Source organism: Solanum pennellii, chromosome 11 (genome assembly GCF_001406875.1).
Source record: "Solanum pennellii chromosome 11, SPENNV200".
Lineage (NCBI taxonomy): Eukaryota > Viridiplantae > Streptophyta > Magnoliopsida > Solanales > Solanaceae > Solanum > Solanum pennellii.
In genome coordinates this window covers 2,004,068-2,023,956 of record NC_028647.1, presented here as the reverse complement: position 1 = coordinate 2,023,956, position 19,889 = coordinate 2,004,068, and the positions used below count along the sequence as shown (strand labels likewise).

The 19,889-nt window shown below is 30.5% G+C and overlaps 4 protein-coding genes and 1 long non-coding RNA gene across 8 annotated transcripts; 2 read left to right on the top strand and 3 right to left on the bottom strand.

Annotated features, from left to right (window-relative positions):
* Positions 1–3,326, bottom strand: LOC107004749. Of its 3 annotated transcripts, none has more exons than XM_015203084.2 (2): positions 3,120–3,326; positions 1–2,468 (listed from the first exon to the last, which is right to left on the bottom strand). In XM_015203084.2, exon 2 carries the CDS (start codon positions 2,400–2,402, stop codon positions 591–593), a length of 1,812 nt encoding a protein of 603 aa, XP_015058570.1. In that variant the 5' UTR covers positions 2,403–2,468; positions 3,120–3,326; the 3' UTR covers positions 1–590. The 3 variants fall into 3 exon arrangements, with proteins under 3 accessions (XP_015058570.1, XP_015058571.1, XP_027768759.1); XM_015203085.2 differs by having other exon boundaries at positions 1–2,464; XM_027912958.1 differs by having other exon boundaries at positions 2,930–3,141.
* Positions 3,327–10,357: 7,031 nt separating this feature from the next.
* Positions 10,358–11,811, top strand: LOC107004251 (F-box protein At3g07870-like). The gene has a single exon (XM_015202480.2). It carries the CDS (start codon positions 10,472–10,474, stop codon positions 11,738–11,740), a length of 1,269 nt encoding a protein of 422 aa, XP_015057966.1. The 5' UTR covers positions 10,358–10,471; the 3' UTR covers positions 11,741–11,811.
* A 240-nt stretch (positions 11,812–12,051) lies between these two features.
* LOC114074831 lies at positions 12,052–14,542 on the bottom strand. The gene is made up of 2 exons (XR_003575136.1): positions 14,377–14,542; positions 12,052–13,267 (listed from the first exon to the last, which is right to left on the bottom strand). It is a non-coding gene; the product is annotated as an uncharacterized LOC114074831 (long non-coding RNA).
* Positions 14,543–15,298: 756 nt separating this feature from the next.
* Positions 15,299–15,931, bottom strand: LOC114074928 (bark storage protein A-like; the record flags this gene model as incomplete). The annotated part of the gene is made up of 2 exons (XM_027913188.1): positions 15,299–15,478; positions 15,749–15,931. Coding segments are annotated over 2 exons (360 nt in total), but the record flags the coding sequence as incomplete, so codon positions are not given.
* Positions 15,932–16,565: 634 nt separating this feature from the next.
* Positions 16,566–18,429, top strand: LOC107004245 (F-box protein At3g07870-like). Of its 2 annotated transcripts, none has more exons than XM_027912877.1 (2): positions 16,566–16,654; positions 16,854–18,429. In XM_027912877.1, the coding sequence occupies exon 2, from the start codon at positions 17,060–17,062 to the stop codon at positions 18,332–18,334; it is 1,275 nt and encodes a 424-aa protein (XP_027768678.1). In that variant the 5' UTR covers positions 16,566–16,654; positions 16,854–17,059; the 3' UTR covers positions 18,335–18,429. The 2 variants fall into 2 exon arrangements, with proteins under 2 accessions (XP_027768678.1, XP_027768679.1); XM_027912878.1 differs by having other exon boundaries at positions 16,571–16,654; positions 17,054–18,429.
* The last annotated feature ends 1,460 nt before the right edge of the window (positions 18,430–19,889 follow it).

Genomic DNA, 19,889 nt, shown 5'->3' with positions numbered 1-19,889 from the left:
TGGCTTTACTAATTCTCAAATTTCTTGCTTCATAGTATTGCAAAGATACTCCAAAAAGTTCATCAAGAACAAACTACTGCACCAAACCTTTCATTATCTTATATGCTAAAAGAAAGCCTTCGTTATGTAAATATACAAAGCTAGAAAAAACAATCTCAGCTAATTCTATACATTTAACAAAATAACAAGATATAGAATTTATAGCGTGGACTCCGATTCATCAAATGAGATCCCAAGTTCTGCTGGCAAAATAGGATTAACAAAATAACAAGATATAGAATTTATAGCGTGGACTCCGATTCATCAAATGAGATCCCAAGTTCTGCTGGCAAAATAGGAAAATGGTCATGGCTTACTGACCTGAAAGAATGTTTAGAAGCTTTAAGTGTGTTACATTTCTGCAGTATTCGTCACCCTTTTGACGAATAAGGAATCTCATGGAATCTGAGTAGCTTGAATCAGCAACAGTTGAAAAACTTGGCAGAGAAGACTCGTGCTTTGCTTCTGAAGAGAGGCATTTTGCCGTGGAACAGTTCCTCAACTCCAAAACATTCAAGCCCAAAATCACTGACTAAAGATCAAAATGTTTGTCAGTCATCCAAGTAATCATCATTAAACATCATTCTAGCACTAGCACATTCCTCTATCGCTTTAGCATTCACTTCCCTGCCATACCTCCATATGTAGTTCAAACCAACGAGCAGCTCTGTGATTGCTGATTCTGTCTTTTCTTGATTTGCATAATAAAGGGTTTGTACTAGCAGCACATTTGTTCTGGAAACAAAGTTCTGATGCTCGAAACTCCGCTCAGACTGCCATCTTATCATATTATGAGCAAGAGGAGCAAGCCATTCTAGTATCCCCAGCATTGCTTCATTCCATTCTCCAGCAAGAACTGTGTCATAAACGGATGACGTCAAGCTCTTAGCAAATGGTTTTAATTTCGCCCTGAGGGCTGCTCTTAAACTAGCCGGTAGCATGTTGTACAGGTCTTCTCTTGCATCATGTCCGATCAAGTGAGGAGATGCCACCAGTTTCTCAGTCACGATAATGACATTTGCATAATGCAGTGCTAAGGCAGCAGCCCCGAGAGTTTCTGGAGGAGCATTTAACAGCCTTTTTTTCGCATTATAACTTGTTAGATAAGAGCAAGTTGAATAGCCATCAGCAAGTCCATCTACACCAGCTCCTTTCGTTGCATTGAGAAAACCGGAATGAAATCCGTGTGGATCTAGATGGCAATTACTTACAGGAGAACCATTCCCAACCATCATGCAGCCTTTAAGCGGTCCAGAGGTCGGTCGAGCATGTTTTAAATTTGAGCCTTTTCCATTTAGGTTACCTGAACGATCACGGGATTTCCACCACTTCATGCCGGATTTATTAAATAGAGGGAGAGGACCAGACTTTGTTGTCGACCTCCCCAGAGGACCCGAATAGAAACCAGCAGAAGAATGCCTTCCAGGAATCGGGCTTGCTGTTGATGTTGAACTTTTCAAGGGACCGGAATAAGAACTGTGAATGTTCCTAGTGCTCGAAATTGGTCCAGATTTCGCAAGGATACTTTCTACTGGTTCCGAGGAAAATCTAGACAGACTACTTTCAGATGGGTGAACAGATGACTGAGCATAGGCAACTGAGTAGCTCCGATGGATTTGATCAGAATCTAGATCTCTAGATGCTTTAGCCCTCTCATCCACGACGGGATCAACTCCAAACACATGCCCTATCCTACTAAATATAGAAAACAAGGATCTCGCCAAAAGACGGACAATATAATCATAAGTTCTATTCCAAATAGAGACATCCTTAAGGTGCTTCACCTCCTGCTTCTTCCACGCAAGCTTCTTCTCGTATTCAACCAAGGTAATGCTATCTGCATCATCATTTCCCTTCAATCTCCTCAATGTCTGTTCAAGATCAGAAAGATTCTCCATTTCTTGATACAAATTCGCATTAATCACAATAAACCGTTCCATCTTCTTGATTTTTTTGTCCATCTTCTTCCATGAGAGTTGCCACCCGTATGGATCAGCACCAACTTTTAGCAAATCATTGAAGGCTTGCTCGAAACTCTTCAAGAACGGATCATTACATTTCTTTGCAAGCCTAGAAACAGCATTTGCTACATGTCCCAAGTTCTCAACCAACTCAGTACATATCAATCTTGCAATATACGAATCATCATCCGAAATAAGCTTCTTTATGCCAACCGAGTTCATTATCTCATCCCTCAATCTAGCCACTTGTTTATCACTTAGAGACTGCCATACATGAACCAGCTTAGACATCAAACTTGCAACTTCAAATGCTAGAACACCAACTAGCACCTTTTGATGACCACCACCCTCATGCTTTTTGGAATTTTTCCAGAAATTACGAAACCAAGATTCAGCAACCATCTCTAGTATCAAAGGGTATATTCAAGAACGATCTCAAACTCAAATCCACCAGCAAATTACTTCTGGCTAAAAACAATACAAACAAAAAACACCTTATAAGAACTTTAACTAGTAAATTTCTAAAACTTTTAAAGAGAAAACATGTGAAATCCATTTCTTTGCTGACTACATCACTATTTGTCCTTTTATAAATTTTACAGCTTATAGCAATAAAAAGCATATCTTTTATACTTTCTACTCCAAGATTTCATTATCCCATCTTAAAGTCTTCACCTTTTAATTTGGTTTTCAGAGGAAAAAGCAAATCTTTCCCCCCTTTTTCATCTTCTTTTCCATAAATTCTGTGACTTTAACTATCACTATCTGTTAAACCAAAATTTCATCCAAACAGCACCTAAATCAACCTCTTCTTCTTTCCTCAAAATTTCATAACATTTACAAACAAAATACAACAAGAACTAAAAGGATTTAATATAAACAAGCAGACGTATATAACTCACAATTCTTCCCAAAAAAGCAGAAATTACCTTAAAAAGACTCATTTTTACACAGAAATCTCAACCAAGAATGGAAAAAAAAAGTAGATAAACCCCCATAAAAACTACTTCACATAAACAACAAAGTCATAAACTCAAACCCCTTCAAATATCAAAACTAAAACTACAAAAAGACTCCATTTTTAACCAAAAAAAAACACCAATAAAGCTGAAAACTCACCGATTATCTGAGAAGAACTTATTTGGACTACTCAACAATCACAAGGGGTTCCTTCTTTTGTGGTTTTGAGGGGTGGGGGGGGTTTAGGGGGGGTGGGGGTAGAAGAAAAGGAAGGGAAGAGGAAGGTGAAGTGGAGACTATGAAGTCCACATGCAAGAAAGTGGAAATTTTTGTAAGAAAATAAAAAAAAAAGTTGAAAAAACGAGTGAAATTTATTGGTACATTTATTATTTTCTTGCATTTGCAGCCTCCAACTTATTCCAATTTATTGTTCTCCTTTCCACCAGCCCCTATTTAATTTGTTAGATTTTATTATGGTACTAATAATTCTTCCTTTCCTTTTCCTCTTCCTTTATGTTTAGTTGATTTAACTCGGTATTTGATATTCATATTAGAGTTTGTAATGTTTATATTGAGAGATAAAGTGTATTAGAATTCCTTACGAATGTGGTTTTTATATAATAGTATTCGAGAATTTTGTTTGATAATCAAATCGTCACAATACTTAAAGAAGTCGTTTGTCTGCTGATTAGAGTTATATACGTAATTCTTAGTAAAGCAATGATTAGTTATGAATATGTATCACCTCCGTTTCAGTTTGTTTGTTTGTTTGAAAATGAATGTGTCTTTCCCTTTTTAACAATTTTATAAAATTTGATTTTTTTCATGTGATATTTTTAAGATTATAAGACTAAAAGATATTTTAGTATAGGAAAAAGAGGGATGAATATACCTCTGAATTATCCTAAATGATAGCAGATGTTCTCCGTCATACTTTTGGGACATTTGTACCCTTATCATCCAAAAACTCAAAGGCATATATGCTCTAGTTTTTGGACGATAAGAGCACTAATGTCTCAAAAAGTATGATGAAGGGTATCTGCATATCATTTACGATTTTAAACTTCGAGCTAACTCAAAATAAGATATAGAGACTATTAATTTAGTACATGTATTAGTTATACAAAATTTAGTTATTCATATATATTAGTTATTTCACTTTTTATTTTATATAACTCCTAATAAATATCAAATGTGATATTACTAATAAAATATTTAATATTAACATAACTTACTTTCAAACCAACTACCAAACGATTATCTTTATTTAATTTCAAATCTTTAATTAATGCTATTTTTTTTCTTTTAGAAAAGTGGTATGTAAAATCATCATCTTTATTATATTTCCTTTTTTATACTACCTTTAGTCAAAAGAGTCAAACAAAAGAAAATTTATTTGTCAAGTGAAAGAGCTGGTCCAATATCATCAAGTTTGTACTTATTCTTTTCTGACCATATTTATATAATTAATAGTATTAAAAAGAGTTCTCATTTGCACAAAAAAAGGCAAAAAATCATATTAAAGGAGAAGATATATTTGTTTGATGGAAGACATTTAAAATTTTGATTACAATGTGACTCTACAAAAAATTATACTTAATAAATTTATTTCTTTTTTTAGTCATTGAATGATTTTCAATAAGTTACTTCTACAGCTAATTACCAACCTTGAGTAATAAAGTACTTTATTAATTTAAATACAATGCAAACTTTTTTGAAGATTTTATTATAATTGTTTTATTAAAAAAATCTCATATTTTTGGGATAATTTGATCCAATAATTATAATTTCAAAATAATTTGATTCGTAAAGCAAATGATAAGTTCGCATATAAATTGTCTCGAAATTATAATTCTTGGACTAATATATAAGTATTACCTAAAAAGTGGAACGAAACAGAACAAATACAATGGAATAAGACATATTGAGTTTGAAATTAAATTTATATTTTATTTTATCAAAATTATATCCATCTACTAAATAAAATTACTTAAATCTCAAACTTAACCCTTAAATATTCTATAACTCAGTTTAAAATTAAATTTATACTTATCTGATTGGAATTATAAATTCATTTTATGTACTTTCAATCAAATAAAACGTAAGATTAACCTCAAACTTGATTCCAAGAGAAAGTTTTCCAAAGAAAAGCTAAAGACATTCGGTTGTTCCAACTTTCTCAAATTTCCCTATCGCTCTTCTCCTCTACGAATCTAATTTTTTCAAATCATTATATAAAAAATAAAAATAAATGAGTTTCATAAGTAGACGTAATTCAAGGAACCAAACAATCCCGCAATAATTTCGTCTATCCCAACCCAAGTAAAGAAATTTTAAAATTTGAGAGCAAGAAGTAGTAAATAGTTTGAAATTTGGGACTAAAAAGGAAATATAGATAAGTAGAGGGGGCAAAAGAAAATATAGAGCGATTAGTCTCAATCATTATAGATGACCACGCGGAGAAAATAGCTAATTACTGTTTTGACCTTCGGGTCAAATCTTTGGGACCCATTTACGACATTAACATGACCCACCCACTTAACCTGGTTTGACCCGACTCCTCCTTTTTAACCTATTTTTTCTTACTTTTCATATTTTTTAATCTTTTTTTTAATTATTATTTTTTAAAAAAAGACTTAAATGTTGAAAGGAATCTTCTTTAACTTATAGGGACTAACAATATAGTACTATAATATAAATTTTTGAGCTCGAGAAAATGAACATTATATATATATATTATATACTCCAAAAAGATAGATTATTATTTTTTATTTTCCACTTATATGTTTGGTACCTCAATTATAGCCCGATTAATTATGAATTGAAATTGAGAAGTCTTATATTGATGATAGATATTCTCTAACAAAGCCAATTATAAATTTAGGGGATTTAAGTTTAATATTTTTAATTAAGAATGAAGAAATATTTATCACTTTATCACAACTCTGATCGATTAAAAGATGATTTGGTTAAGTGTTGCTTTTGAATAACAATTTTTTAAAAAATATTTGTGTCTTGGGAATGCAAACAAGTTTTACTACTTTGATTCTAAGATTAAAAAGTAATGATGTTTAGCAGCTTTTAAGAAAAAAAAAAAATTAAGGGTCCGTTTGGTCTTGGATAGTGTCACTTTTTATTTTGAGAAAACGTTTAAATACTATTTTGTATTATATAGTACTATATAATATAATATCAATTTAAATATAATTAAATGAAATTGGAATCTTGAAACATTTTGTATAAATTAATTAGAGTATACTAAAAAAACAAAAACTAGAGTAGGCTTTGAAGTATTCAACAATTTCATTATCCACTCTAGTTTATTGTTTCTTGAGATATACTTTGATGTTTTATAATAACAAGAGTTGAAGGAGCTATTATGATTATACACTTAAATTAACCAATTTTTGATTATTTTTTGGACTTCTTTTTAATTACTCGATATTTATTAGCCTAATTTAACTTTGCATTCTTCGTTAAAGTGGAAATATCCTCTATTAATAATTTTTCTATTTACAAGATTCAAACTTAATATTTCTTGAGATGTATGATGTTCAAGTTTGTCAAAATAACATTATTTGGGAATCAATTAATATTTTATTTACTTATATAGTTTTCTTACATAAAAGTTTAACGAAAAAGGAAATGACCATTATTTTTAGTCTTTCTTCATGTGTGTGAATCCAAATGACTTTAAAAGTGAGGATTTTTAGTACTTATATTTTCTTATATTCCATGATTGTAAAGAAAATAATTGTTTTCTAAGCTAGAATTATGGACTTTTTATAGCTTAGTGTTAGTTGCAATTCTCCAAGTATAATAGCGATAGGAAATCATGAATGATTGAATTAAATCATAATGGGGTCAAAAATTGCATGTGTGATTAAGAAGAAATGCAATTTTGTGAAAAAAGGCAAAATATTTGGAAAGAGACATAATTAGGCCTTATGCATCTTTGAATATACAATATTTTCTATGAAGAAAGTGACAGAAAGTAATAAGAAAGTTATTGAACTTATATAATTACTACTTTGATAGGTCAAAAATGAAATCCAACCTAACTAGGTCTGAACAACTTTCATATATAGTAAACATAAAAAAAATTATATTTGATGTTGTAACTATAATTTGTATAATTATGCTTCATAGCAAAATTTTATGTTTGCTACGGCTATTTCACTACACATATATACAAAAGAAACAATTATATAATCTGTTTCGGTATACATATACAAAATAATCAATTGTATAATCTGTGTTTGTATAAAGTGAGAAAGAGAGAAAGACAAAAGAAAATTAGGCAAGGAAATATCGTATTTGTATAATCAATAGTGTATAGAACGAAAATATATGCATTTGTATTTGTGTATACAATTTTCTCTCGTTTTATACAAAATAAAAACACAATGTACACATTTGTGTTTGTATAAAGTGAGAGAGTCAAGTGGCATGCCGAGCGAGATTTGGGAGAGGGGAACGAAAAAATATGTATTATACAATTTCTTTCGCTTTATACAAATAAAAACACATTTTATACATTTGTGTTTATATAAAAGCGAGAGAGGCGAGCGAAACTATCCATCGAGAACGAGAGCAGCGAGCGAGATTCACCAAGGAGAGAGATGTAATAGCAATAATTATTTGCAAGATACAATTAAATCAAACTATGATTATAATTTAATTTAATTTAAATTAATAGTTAACTATTATATATAATTATCCCCATTTTGATCGTAGGCATAATATCTAACTTTAGGTAGTTCAATATGAAAGCCCAATATGTATCCCAACTTTCCACAAAAATCTATAGATTTATAATATTATATGGGCAACTTTCATATATAGCAAATAAAAAGTGCATATTTGTATGTTATAGCAAAGTTTGCATAATTGCGCTCCATAGCAAACATAGAAACTGTATAATTCGCTATACATATACAGTTGAAGCAAATTGTATAAAACGAAGTGTATAAAACAAGAAAGAGAAAGACACTTGGGTAGAAAATTGTATAAAAACAAAGTGTATAAAACAAGAGAAAGACACTTGGGCAGAAAACTGTATAAAAACGAAGTGTATAAAACGAATTGTATTATTATAAGTGTATAGAATGATTATATACAATTTGAATTTGTATAAAATGAGAAAGAGAGAAAGACAAAAGAGACTTGACAAGGAATATACAATTGAATCGAATTGTATAAAACAAGAAAGAGAGAAATTAGATACAAATTGAAAATTGTATAAAACGAGAAAGAGAGAAATGTAAAAGAAACTGGACAGGAGAGTATTTTTATTGTATAATTATAAGTGTATAGGACGAAAATATATGTAATTGCATGTGTATATACAATTTTCTCACGCTTTATACAAACAGAAACACAATTATACATTTCGCTTCTGTTTGTATAAGTGAGAAAGGCGAGGGTGGCGAGCGAGATTTGAGAGAGTGGCGAGCGAGATTTGGAAGAGAGGAGAGAGGGGAACAAAAATATGTGTATTTATACAATTTTCTCTGCTTTATACAATTAGAAACAATTTTTATACACTTGTGTTTGTATAAAAAGTGAAAAAGAGAGCGAGAAATTGGAGGAGAGTGGCGAGCGAGATATTTGAGAGAGAGTCCCTGACAATTTTTTGCAAAGGTTTGCTATGGAGCACAATTAAATCAAACCCTAGCTACTCCATTTATTTTAAGTTATTAGTTTGCTATTATATATAATTTTTCCAATATAATAATATGTAATATAATTTTATATATATTCAACTGAACGAATGTAACATTTTAATCATTGGTCAAATATGTATGACCATTTTACATAAACAATATCTATTACCTTCATAATTACCATTTATAGTAATATAATATATAATATATTTTACCATTTATAACATTCTGGCTCCCTCTCTCCATTTTTTTTTCCAATTCTAGCGCTTTAATTTATTAACCGAACAAAAACTAATGTTGTTTCTAAATTTCTTTACAAATATATTATAAGTTTATTAACTAAAATATTTCTCTTTTCCATTTATAGTAATATAATATATTATATCATTCTTTTAGTACCGTTAATAAGAGGAAAAAAAGAAGCAACAATTATAATACTTTTTGAATTCAATATATTATACATATTACAATTTACAAGCATGTTTCAATGCATGTAGTATACATGAATATATAACTAAAACATTCTTAATATAAATATATTATAAGCATTATATAATCAATATTCACATTGGAAAAGGATTGTTTTTGTTTAATAAAATATTACTCTTAGTTACTATATATCGGAGGTTTTAACCAAACTAAGCCATTATATAAAGTCATTCATCAAAATAATATGTTTTTCTAAAATTTTACAAAACTGGTATAAACGTATTTCACAGTAACGTTTTAGGATATATTTTATTTTTTAAAAGTTGATGGCGTCAGATTGATATACGTTACTCACAGTAACGTTTTACTCCTAAAACGTTACTCACCTAAAACGTTACTAAAAATAACGTTTTAAAAGTAAAACGTTACTTACAGTAATTTATATCAACCTAATGTTGTTAGTTTTTAAAAAATAAAATATACCCTAAAACGTTACTGTGAAATACGTTTATACTAGTTTTGTAAAATTTTAGAAAAATATATTACTTTGGTAAATTGTTTTATATAATGACTTAATTTAGTTAAAAATTCCTATATATAGAAACAACTTTTATTGAATCCATATTCTCATGAAAAAAGGACATTAGTTTCGAGTTTTACAAAAACCAAAATAATAGCAAGATTGAAACATAATTCAATCCTTTATTTAGTAGTTAGTATTTCAATTGACTTAGTCTTTAGCACTAAGCAGTTAGTTGAATAAAAATAGCAAAATCCTTTCAGTTTGTTATTAGTTGAGTGATAATAGGAGTTAACGCTATCTTATTTTAAGTCAGTAAAAAGATAAATTATGGTTTGTTGACTAAAGATATCAAAATCCTATATTAAGTAGTTTGTTGAATAAAGATATCAAAATCCTTTCAATTTTATTTTAAGTAAAACTTTATTATAAAAGAGTGAGTTGAGTTATAGTAGGAGTTAGTAGAAAAACTCTATTATAAAAGATTTAAATCGTCATAACATACATATGAAAATTTTAACCTATTGAATATAGTCCAAATTTTAGTTTTCATCAACAATTTCTCTCTCGTTCAACAAGACGCAAAATTGTTATTTTGTGATTTTTTTTTTGACTTGTTAGGTGATCATGATACTTGATTTTTTCACGAGGTTGGGTTCACTAGTTGAAACAATATGTAAAAGTAGTAATAATGTTGTTGATGATGATGATAGTTTTGAACGTTTGCCTGATTGTCTGGTGATTGATATTCTTAGTAGACTTCCATCACATTTTAATGAAATCTTGGAGTATAAAGTATAAAAGATTTGCTTTTTACTGCTATAAGCTGTGATACCCTTATTTTTGTGATACCAATTCTTATTTTGTGATAATTTTTTTTGACTTATTAGGTGATCATGATACTTGATTTTTTCACAAGGTTGGGTTCACTAGTTGAAACAATATGTAAAGGTAGTAATGTTGTTGATGATGATGATAATAGTTTTGAACGTTTGCCTGATTGTCTGGTGATTGATATTCTTAGTAGACTTCCATCACATTCTTTTCTTAGATGTCGATGGGTTTGTAGGCATTGGAGAGCCTTATTAGTCTCATCACAACACTCTTTTACCAATATACATCATCTATCTAGACATACTACACCTATGTTTATCATACATGATGATTTAGCCAAATATGATGCCAAAAGTGATTTCGCAAAGCATGGACAAGATGTTTTTGTTTACGGTGAAAACAAGAAGATTAAGAAAAAGAAGAAAGTTGTGTTTGAGAAACTTCATCTCAAACCTGAGCTTAAGATTAATAAGGACAAACCTTATCTTTTATATTCTTGTGAAGGAGTACTTATGTTTGTTTCCTCCAAGTGGAAATCTACTTATTATATTGTCAACCCTATAACACAAGAAGAATTGACAGTACGATATACACTTGATGAAGTTTTTGTATGTGCTCTGTATTTTTGTCCCTACACAAGACAATTCAGAATTCTTATTGCACTACTACAAGATACTTGTTGTACATATTTCGTACATATTGTAAAGATATGGAAGTGTAAGAAAATTCATTCATCAATCTCCTTCAACTTTTTGCCAAGTAGTGGCAATCCTGTTGTTGTTAATGGAGCATTGCATTGGATCACGTTGCACGATTTAAAAAGGAAAGGCGTTGCTCCTTGTGAAAACGGAATTATGGTTTTCAGAATGGATAAAGAAGAGTTGTTTACTATGCCTCATCCTCCTGTAAGTAAGGTTTGTAACTCAAATGAAGATCATTTAGCTATGAAACTTATGGTGAAGGATGATCATTTGTGTTTATGTAACATGATTCTCCCATGGTATATTGTGGATATGTGGTTGTTGGAGGACTATGAGACGCGGTCATGGATCAAAAGGTACAAGATTAATCTCTTAAATGAGTGGATTTTCCCTTTTAGTAAGCGTCTCAGAGAAAGAGAAATTAGATACAGGCATGTTTGGAATGTTAAGTTTTTGTACCTCCAAGAAGGTGGACTTTTGATTTACTTGATTCACTTGTATGATGAGGAGATATATCTTTATAATTTAGATCGTAGAACAGTAAAGAAACTTGAATTGCCGCGAGAAAAATTGTTGGCCTCCTCTCGTGAATGGGCTCTTTATCACAAGAGTTTTATGGCAATAGTCTAATAGTAGTGTTTCTCCTACAATTGTAAGGTTTTCAGTTTTGAATCTAATAAACAATTTGAATATTTTGATGAGATGGTTACATAATGCGTCACTTGGTATATCGTTGTTATTGCCACACACTTTAACAGACAAGAGTCTACAAATGGCAATGCTACAATCCTTGATGAAATTTAGGGTAAAAACAATCAGCATAGAGCCCAAAAGTACCATAGCTGTCGTTCACATGGTAAGTCTAAAGCACAACCAACTACCTATATGAAATCAGAGAAAGTATACAACTATATATGTACTGCTCCACTTGAATTGTCTCATAATATCTTGAAAAAGCTCTTATTCTTTATTGTATAGATATCTTCTACACTGACTTAAACTACTCTTCAACAATTTATTCTGTTCGACAATGGAGACAAAAAAGTGTCCTTAAATTAACACCTACAGTTTTATTTTCTTCAATTTTAGTTTTTAAGATTGTGTCAAGCAGAATATGCAAATTTACATATTTCTTAGACTGACCGGCCTCAGAGAAATAAAAATATTTTCCATTGCAACCTGACCTTCAATCGAACGCCTACAAATTCCATGTATAAAACAGCCAAGCAATGCATAAAGGGAATCAGAAAATTGATGAAAGCACAAGTGCTAATCCAAACCTAATGATGGGTTGAAGCTCTAACATTCTATTTCCATAAGTAAATTTTACTTTACGCCTAAAATTTACAACAAAAGTGACATTAGATATGTTCCAAATATTCAATAATATTCGTCATGAAAGACTTGAGAGAATATTTGTGTGTCATTAAGTTTTTGCATAAAGATGGTGATGTAAATGTGGCTTTTATGGTGAATTCCAAATTTACGATGGACGACTCTTTAATTGTTGAATCAAATTAGCTCATTTACAGAAACTACGGGATATTACAAAACTGCAAGTATAGATGGGTGATTTGTAGTTCAAACCTAACAGAACTGTACTCGTAAATTTGTTTGGACTACTGAGACTCCAGGAGGATATATATTTGATACAACTAGTAGTTGTTTTGAGTCAAATATGCTAAAAAAATGGACCCTAATATGGTGTCAATCATTAGAGTGAACAGAAACTAGCTGAAAGATAGTAAGAAGCAGAAACCTTGCAACCGAAAGTCCAATATTGAGTCATTAAATTAAGCTCTAGAACAGTAGAATGAAGCAGCAAATAGAGATAAGAAACAAACCTGTTACATTGGGATAGCACCGCACACATCTAGTTTCATACTTCAAGGAAGATTCCCTCTGTTGAGAAACGAGACATGTTTCGCAAGTCATCAACATTCACATGTCATCCAACAATTGCTACTGCTAAACAATTTCAACAAGGGAGCTGGTTGTGTACAAGTTCCAACACGAGTATGTTCCTGACAACTTGCACCTCTAGGATCCCAGCATTTCAAGGTTTCATCCCAGCTACTAGTTATCACTTGCCTTATTCCATTCAAGAAAATCACATAATTGTACTGGAGCTAACTTTCAAAACATACCGACTCTAAGCTGAAATAATAGAATGCCATTGTTGAGATTTCTAATCAACATATCATAGGGCTCACATAATCATCAACGACTAAAATACATAGGTTGGACCAATTTTGAAGAGGAAAATCAATGACTAACAATATTTTGAAGAGTCTGGTGATCCATTTACAAAAAGGAAAGATAGGTGAACATGCACCTTCTTTAACCAGCCATGCTAAAATTGAGTCGGGACTGAAGTGATTGAATTTCCGATGCAGAAACTTCTATAAAGCCACCAATATGTTTCACATACAATCCTCTTTTGGAATGTTTAACCTTGGCTTTCGTTGAAACTCAACAAGCCAAAAATAAAATCAGAGTAACTAATTGCTAAAGTAAAGTACATAACGTATCACTAATCATTTTTGGTAGCTTAACAATGGGGAACATATTGAACAGAATCAGAAATATAAGAGTTGAATAGTGAAAAGATGCAATGTTCACCAAAACTTAAAAGCTGAAATGCATAACAATATTTTTTATCTGGTAGTAGTGTTCTTTGAATCTCCTTATATTTCAAAACGAATATACCACTAGCTCATATCTTAGACCAGAATCACAATTGACCAGTTGCATATGAGTATTCAACACAGCAAACAGGTGCATGATCATGTCTCCCAATATATCCTCTCTTCCGTCGTTGCAGGGGGGAACATTTTCCAGCGAGAATGTTATTATAACTGACAATGTTGAAACAATAACATACTATGCATCAATCAGAAATAACAATATGAAATGGATGGTTATGATGACTATTTCTCAACCAAATCACTGAAACAGAACAACATTATCGCAGTTTCCGCAAACTGAGACCAGATCCTAGAGAAAAGCAACAGAATAAGCATTCACCTAATCAGGATGATTCAACTATGCACTGTATCCAATTAACACAAGGTAAAATAGAAAACACCAACATCATAACTACAGACCTCACTGAAAAACGTTGTGGAAGCAACAATAAAGCACAGGACCTCCGTGCATGAACACTACTCTCAGGAACGAACCGTCTAACAATATATAAAGCGTTTAAACATCAAAAGCTAAAGCAAATGAACTCAGGGATATAGAAATTCAGAAGAGTAACTAACCTTATCCCAAAAGGTGATCGATCGGTCACTGTGGTTGAATATCCCGTACGTCGATTTCGAGATTTTGAGCTGTCCTCCGGCAGACTGCTGCACTGCGCCGTCGTTCATTTGATTTCGCAGGGAGAAAGAGAGGGAGAGAGATTTTGAAACTTGCAAGTTGCAAAGTATTTTCAGTACAAAAACAAAAAAATAATTCCTAATTTACCCTAGTTATTAGTAGTATTATTCTTTTTTTTTTTTTAAATATTGAATTAAATATAATGCATTTCAAAAATGTTATACCATAGTAAATTTGTTCTTTTTCTCCCATTTTTAAGTAATTAAATTACGTTTTTTCTTCAACTATTGTATATTTTATTTTACTTTGTTATTACTGGACCACATGCGTATAATACTTTCATAACACTCAACTCTTTTAAATAGCATATTCCTATGTAAACAATGATGAATGGAAAAAAATATGGAAAATTAATAAATAAATAAGAAAAAAAAAGATGGTCACATAAAATTATATTTGTTATTCTTATTTATCTTTTTTGAGTTTGCAAAATTTATTTGAGGAATTTGAATGAAAAATAATTGGTGTTTGGATTCATGATCAGTAAAATATGATAACATTGTGCTTCTTACACACAGAATAAAATTGAAACATAAGGTGTAAAATGTACATTGAGTAACTAGTACAATAAATAATAGTAGTAAATTGTTAATATTTAGTCAAAAATCCTAATAAATTTTTCAAATTCTAATTTTAAAAAATTGAACATTAGGAGCAAAGAGAAAATTGATTCATAATAAGCGTGTGATCTTATTATACGTATACATTGAAATATTTTTATGCGTACACATACATAATTGGAGCAATATTAATAAGTTTAGTCAAACTTATAGAACCTGCTCTAATTCATCTTCGATAATATTCTAGTTAAAATCGCGAAATATGATTTATTGATAGTGACTTAACAAAACCAATTACAACTTTTGCTGTATTTAGAGCAGCTAAAGATCCAAATAATCTTATTGTGTTATCCCCTTTTTGTGTTCTTGCTAAATCTGATAATCCACGAATTGCAATAACTGGATATCCATTTGACAAACATGTCTGCACAAAAAGAACAACAACTTATATATACACAAATATTGCAAAAAAATATATTTAAATTTAGACTTGATTATATATTTTAACATGTTATAATAAGTAACTGCCTTATTTTCAGTATTACTTATCTATTTTTATGGACGGTTGCACATAGTTAAAAATAGATGGAGCTGATATATTATAAGTTTAATTGTACTCGAAGTTTTTTTATCAGCCATCTAATTATATTTTATACTCGCGATTTATATAACTTAAACAGGGAAAGCAAGTTACCATTACTACAGCTGAGCTTTCCATGTCAAGTGATGTGACACCAAAAGTTTTGAAAAGGAATTGTGTGTAAGCTGCATTGTCAATGAAAAAATTTGAAGTAGCTCCCTTCAATCCAACAACTAGTTTTGGCTTTTCTGGTAGACACAATGTTGAATTTGCACATTGATCAAGTTTTATCCCCTGTTAATTTCATCCAAACACATCATAATTATAACATATTGTATCTCCTTTTACAAATTTAAGATCATACTTTGCACGGATTTGTCTCACTAGTACATATATAAATGAAAACCAATATATATATATATATATATATATATATGACCATTTTACATAATAAATATATATTACCTTCGTAATTACCATTTATAGTAATATCATATAATATATAATACATTTTACCATTTATAACATTCTGGCTTCCTCTCTCCAATGTTTTTTTTTTCTAATTCTAGCGCTTTAATTTATTAACCGAACAAAAAATAACGTTGTTTTGAAATTTCTTTTACAAATCTATTATAAGCTTATTAACTAAAATATTTCTCTTTTCCATTTATAGTAATATGATATATTATATCATATTTCTCTTATATTAAGTCAGTAAAACTCTATTATAAAAAAGCTAAATTAAGTATAATCCATTTATAGTAATATAATATATTATATCATATTTCTCTTCAGTAAAACTCTATTATAAAAAAGCTAAATTAAGTATAATTTGTTGAATAAAGATATCCAAATCCTAAATTAAGTAGACAACTCTATTATAAAAGATTTAAATCGTCATAATATACCTATGAAAATTTTAACCTATTGAATAGAGTCCAAATTTTAGTTTTCATCAACAATTTCTCTCTCGTTCAGAAGGGAACCCCTTGTGATTGCTGAGTTCTTCTCATATAATTGGTGAGTTTTTAGCTTTTTCGATGTTTTTTTGGGTTAAAAATTGGAGTCTTTTTAAGTTAATTTATGCTTTTTTGGGAAGAATTTTGAGTTATATACTTTTGCTTGTTTGTATTAAATCCTTTTAGTTCTTGTTGTATTTTGCTTGTAAATTTTGAGAAAAGAAAAAGAGGTTGATTTGGATGAAATTTTGGTTTAACAGATAGTCACAGAATTTATGGAAAAGAAGATGAAAAAGGGGGAAAAGATTTGTTTTTTCCTCTGAAAACCAAATTAAAAGGTAGACTTTAAGAGGGGATAATGAAATCTTGGAGTATAAAGTATAAAAGATTTGCTTTTTACTGCTATAAGCTGTGATACCAATTCTTATTTTGTGATTTTTTTTTTTTTTTGACTTATTAGGTGATCATGATACTTGATTTTTTCACATGGTTGGGTTCACTAGTTGAAACAATATGTAAAGGTAGTAATGTTGTTGATTATGATGATGATGATAATCGTTTCGAACGTTTGCCTGATTGTCTGGTGATTGATATTCTTAATAGACTTCCATCACATTCTTTTCTTAGATGTCGATGGGTTTGTAGGCATTGGAGAGCCTTATTAGTCTCATCACAACACTCTTTTACCAATATACATCATCTATCTAGACATACTACACCTATGTTTATCATACATGATGATTTAGCCAAATATGATGCCAAAAGTGATTTCGCAAAGCATGGTCAAGATGTTTTTGTTTACAATGAAAACAAGAAGATTAAGAAAAAAAAGAAAGTTATGTTTGAGAAACTTCATCTCAAACCTGAGCTTAGGATTAATAAGGACAAACCTTATCTTATATATTCTTGTGAAGGAGTACTTATGTTTGTTTCCTCCAAGTGGAAATCTACTTATTATATTGTCAACCCTATAACACAAGAAGAATTGACAGTACGATATACACCTGATGAAGTTTTCGTATGTGCTCTGTATTTTTGTCCCTACACAAGACAATTCAGAGTTCTTATTGCACAACTACAAGATACATGTTGTACATATTTCGTACATATTGTAAAGATATGGAAGTGTGAGAAAATTCATTCGTCAATCTCCTTCAACTTTTTGCCAAATAGTGGCAACCCAGCTGTTGTTAATGGAGCATTGCATTGGATCACGTTGCACGATTTAAAAAGGAAAGGCATTGCTCCTTGTGAAAACGGAATTATGGTTTTCAGAATGGATAAAGAAGAGTTGTTTACTATGCCTCATCCTCCTGTAAGTAAGGTTTGTAAGTCAAATCAAGATCATTTAGCTATGAAACTTATGGTGAAGGATGATCATTTGTGTTTATGTAACATGATTCTCCCATGGTATATCGTGGATATGTGGTTGTTGGAGGACTATGAGACGCGGTCATGGATCAAAAGGTATAAGATTAATCTCTTAAATGAGTGGATTTTCCCTTTTAGTAAGCGTCTCAGAGAAAGAGAAATTAGATACAGGCATGTTTGGGATGTTAAGTTTTTGTACCTCCAAGAAAGTGGACTTTTGATTTACTTGATTCACTTGTATGATGAGGAGATATATCTTTATAATTTAGATCGTAGAACAGTAAAGAAACTTGAATTGCCGCGAGAAAAATTGTTGGCCTCCTCTTGTGAATGGGCTCTTTATCACAAGAGTTTTATGGCAATAGTCTAATAGTAGTGTTTCTCCTACAATTTTACTTTGTAACAATGTAAGGTTTTCAGTTTGAATCTAATAAATGTGTTCCTTCTCTAACAACTCAAATATTATATTTTGATGAGATTAATGCGTCATGTGTAGTGGAAAAGTATCTTTCACTGGCCCTTTTGCTGGATTATTTTATGTATATCATTGTTATTATTACACGCTTTAACATTAGGGCTGTTTAGAATCGATTCAAAATCAATAATTCAAATCGAAAAAAAGTTATTGATTTAGCGGTTTTAATTTTTTTTGTTAGATTGGGTTTTTAGGGTAAAAGGAATTGAAAAATTGGGTTACTAATGGGTTATATGGGATATTTTTTTAATTTGGGTGGGTCTTTACTTGGGTGGATCTTTATTTGGGTGAATTTTTGTTTGGGTGGGTTTTTTAGTTAATAATTTTTCAGATTTTTGATTTTTTATCATAAATAAAAAATGACGTGGACGAATTTAAATCTGACACGTGTAAAAAGTGGTTTTGTAAAACCATCGTTAAAAAAAATGGCACGAATGAGCCTTTTTTTAAACGGTAATGGCATGGATGAGCCAAACTTTTAACGAATGGCATAAATGAGCCTTTTTTGAAAGTTCGATGGCATATTTGAGCCTTTTCCCTTAAAAAAAAGGTAAAGGATTGTCAGTCTTAAGGGATTTAAGGGCACGAGTGAGCCAAGAAAATCGACTAAATGACATTTTTAACCCAATAAACAAATGAAGATATACATTTACAAATAGTCCAAGGATATCCTTTCATAAAGTAAAGTACTTCTTTCGTTTCATTTTATGTGGTATAATTTTCTTTTTTGTCAGTTTAAAAATAAATATTTTATTTTTTTATATGATGAATATTTTAAGGTACAATTTTTTTTTTATACTTGTTAGTTCCACTTAACTTTAAACATAGAGAGAGTAAAGTGAATTTACTTTTTTAAAAGATAATTTAATAAGTATTTTAAAGTTATATTATTTTAACTTTGTGTCCGATCAAATATTGCCAAAATGAGATGGAAGGAGTAGTTATTTTAATTTGGGTACACGAACATTTACTTGTGGCACATTTGCTTGTTGCCAAAGTTAAGTAAAAAAGCTGGCTAATTTTTAGAATTTTTTTTAATAAAAAAAAAAAAAGACTGTTCCATTTCCGCTGAAGCTCTCTGATCAGCTTGTACTACCCATCACTATCAAACAAGGAATATCCCATAGGTATAAGTTTTGATACTGAAATTAAATTCCTAAAAAAATTAGGAACAAAAAAAGTCTTTTCCAATTCTAAAATAAAACCACTACTAAGAATTAAATTGCATGTTCCAATAGCTCCACATGCGAATGCATCTTGTTTTCAGAATAGATGCTTCGCTCAGCTCCCACTGGCTTCTGCAGGTTTCTTAAATCCTGCATGGAATTCGTAATATGGATTGTAGAAGCAGAATCAATCCACCACGTGTTATGATTAACATCAATCATATCATCTTCATAACAAACAAGAGAGATAGAAGTACCTTTCTTAATAAGCCATAGTTGAAACT

Excerpts from the sequence above, each read along its gene's own strand:
- LOC107004749 (XM_015203084.2), bottom strand. The coding sequence starts at position 2,402 with ATGGTTGCTGAATCTTGGTTTCGTAATTTCTGGAAAAATTCCAAAAAG.
- LOC107004251 (XM_015202480.2), top strand. The coding sequence starts at position 10,472 with ATGATACTTGATTTTTTCACAAGGTTGGGTTCACTAGTTGAAACAATA.
- LOC107004245 (XM_027912877.1), top strand. The coding sequence starts at position 17,060 with ATGATACTTGATTTTTTCACATGGTTGGGTTCACTAGTTGAAACAATA.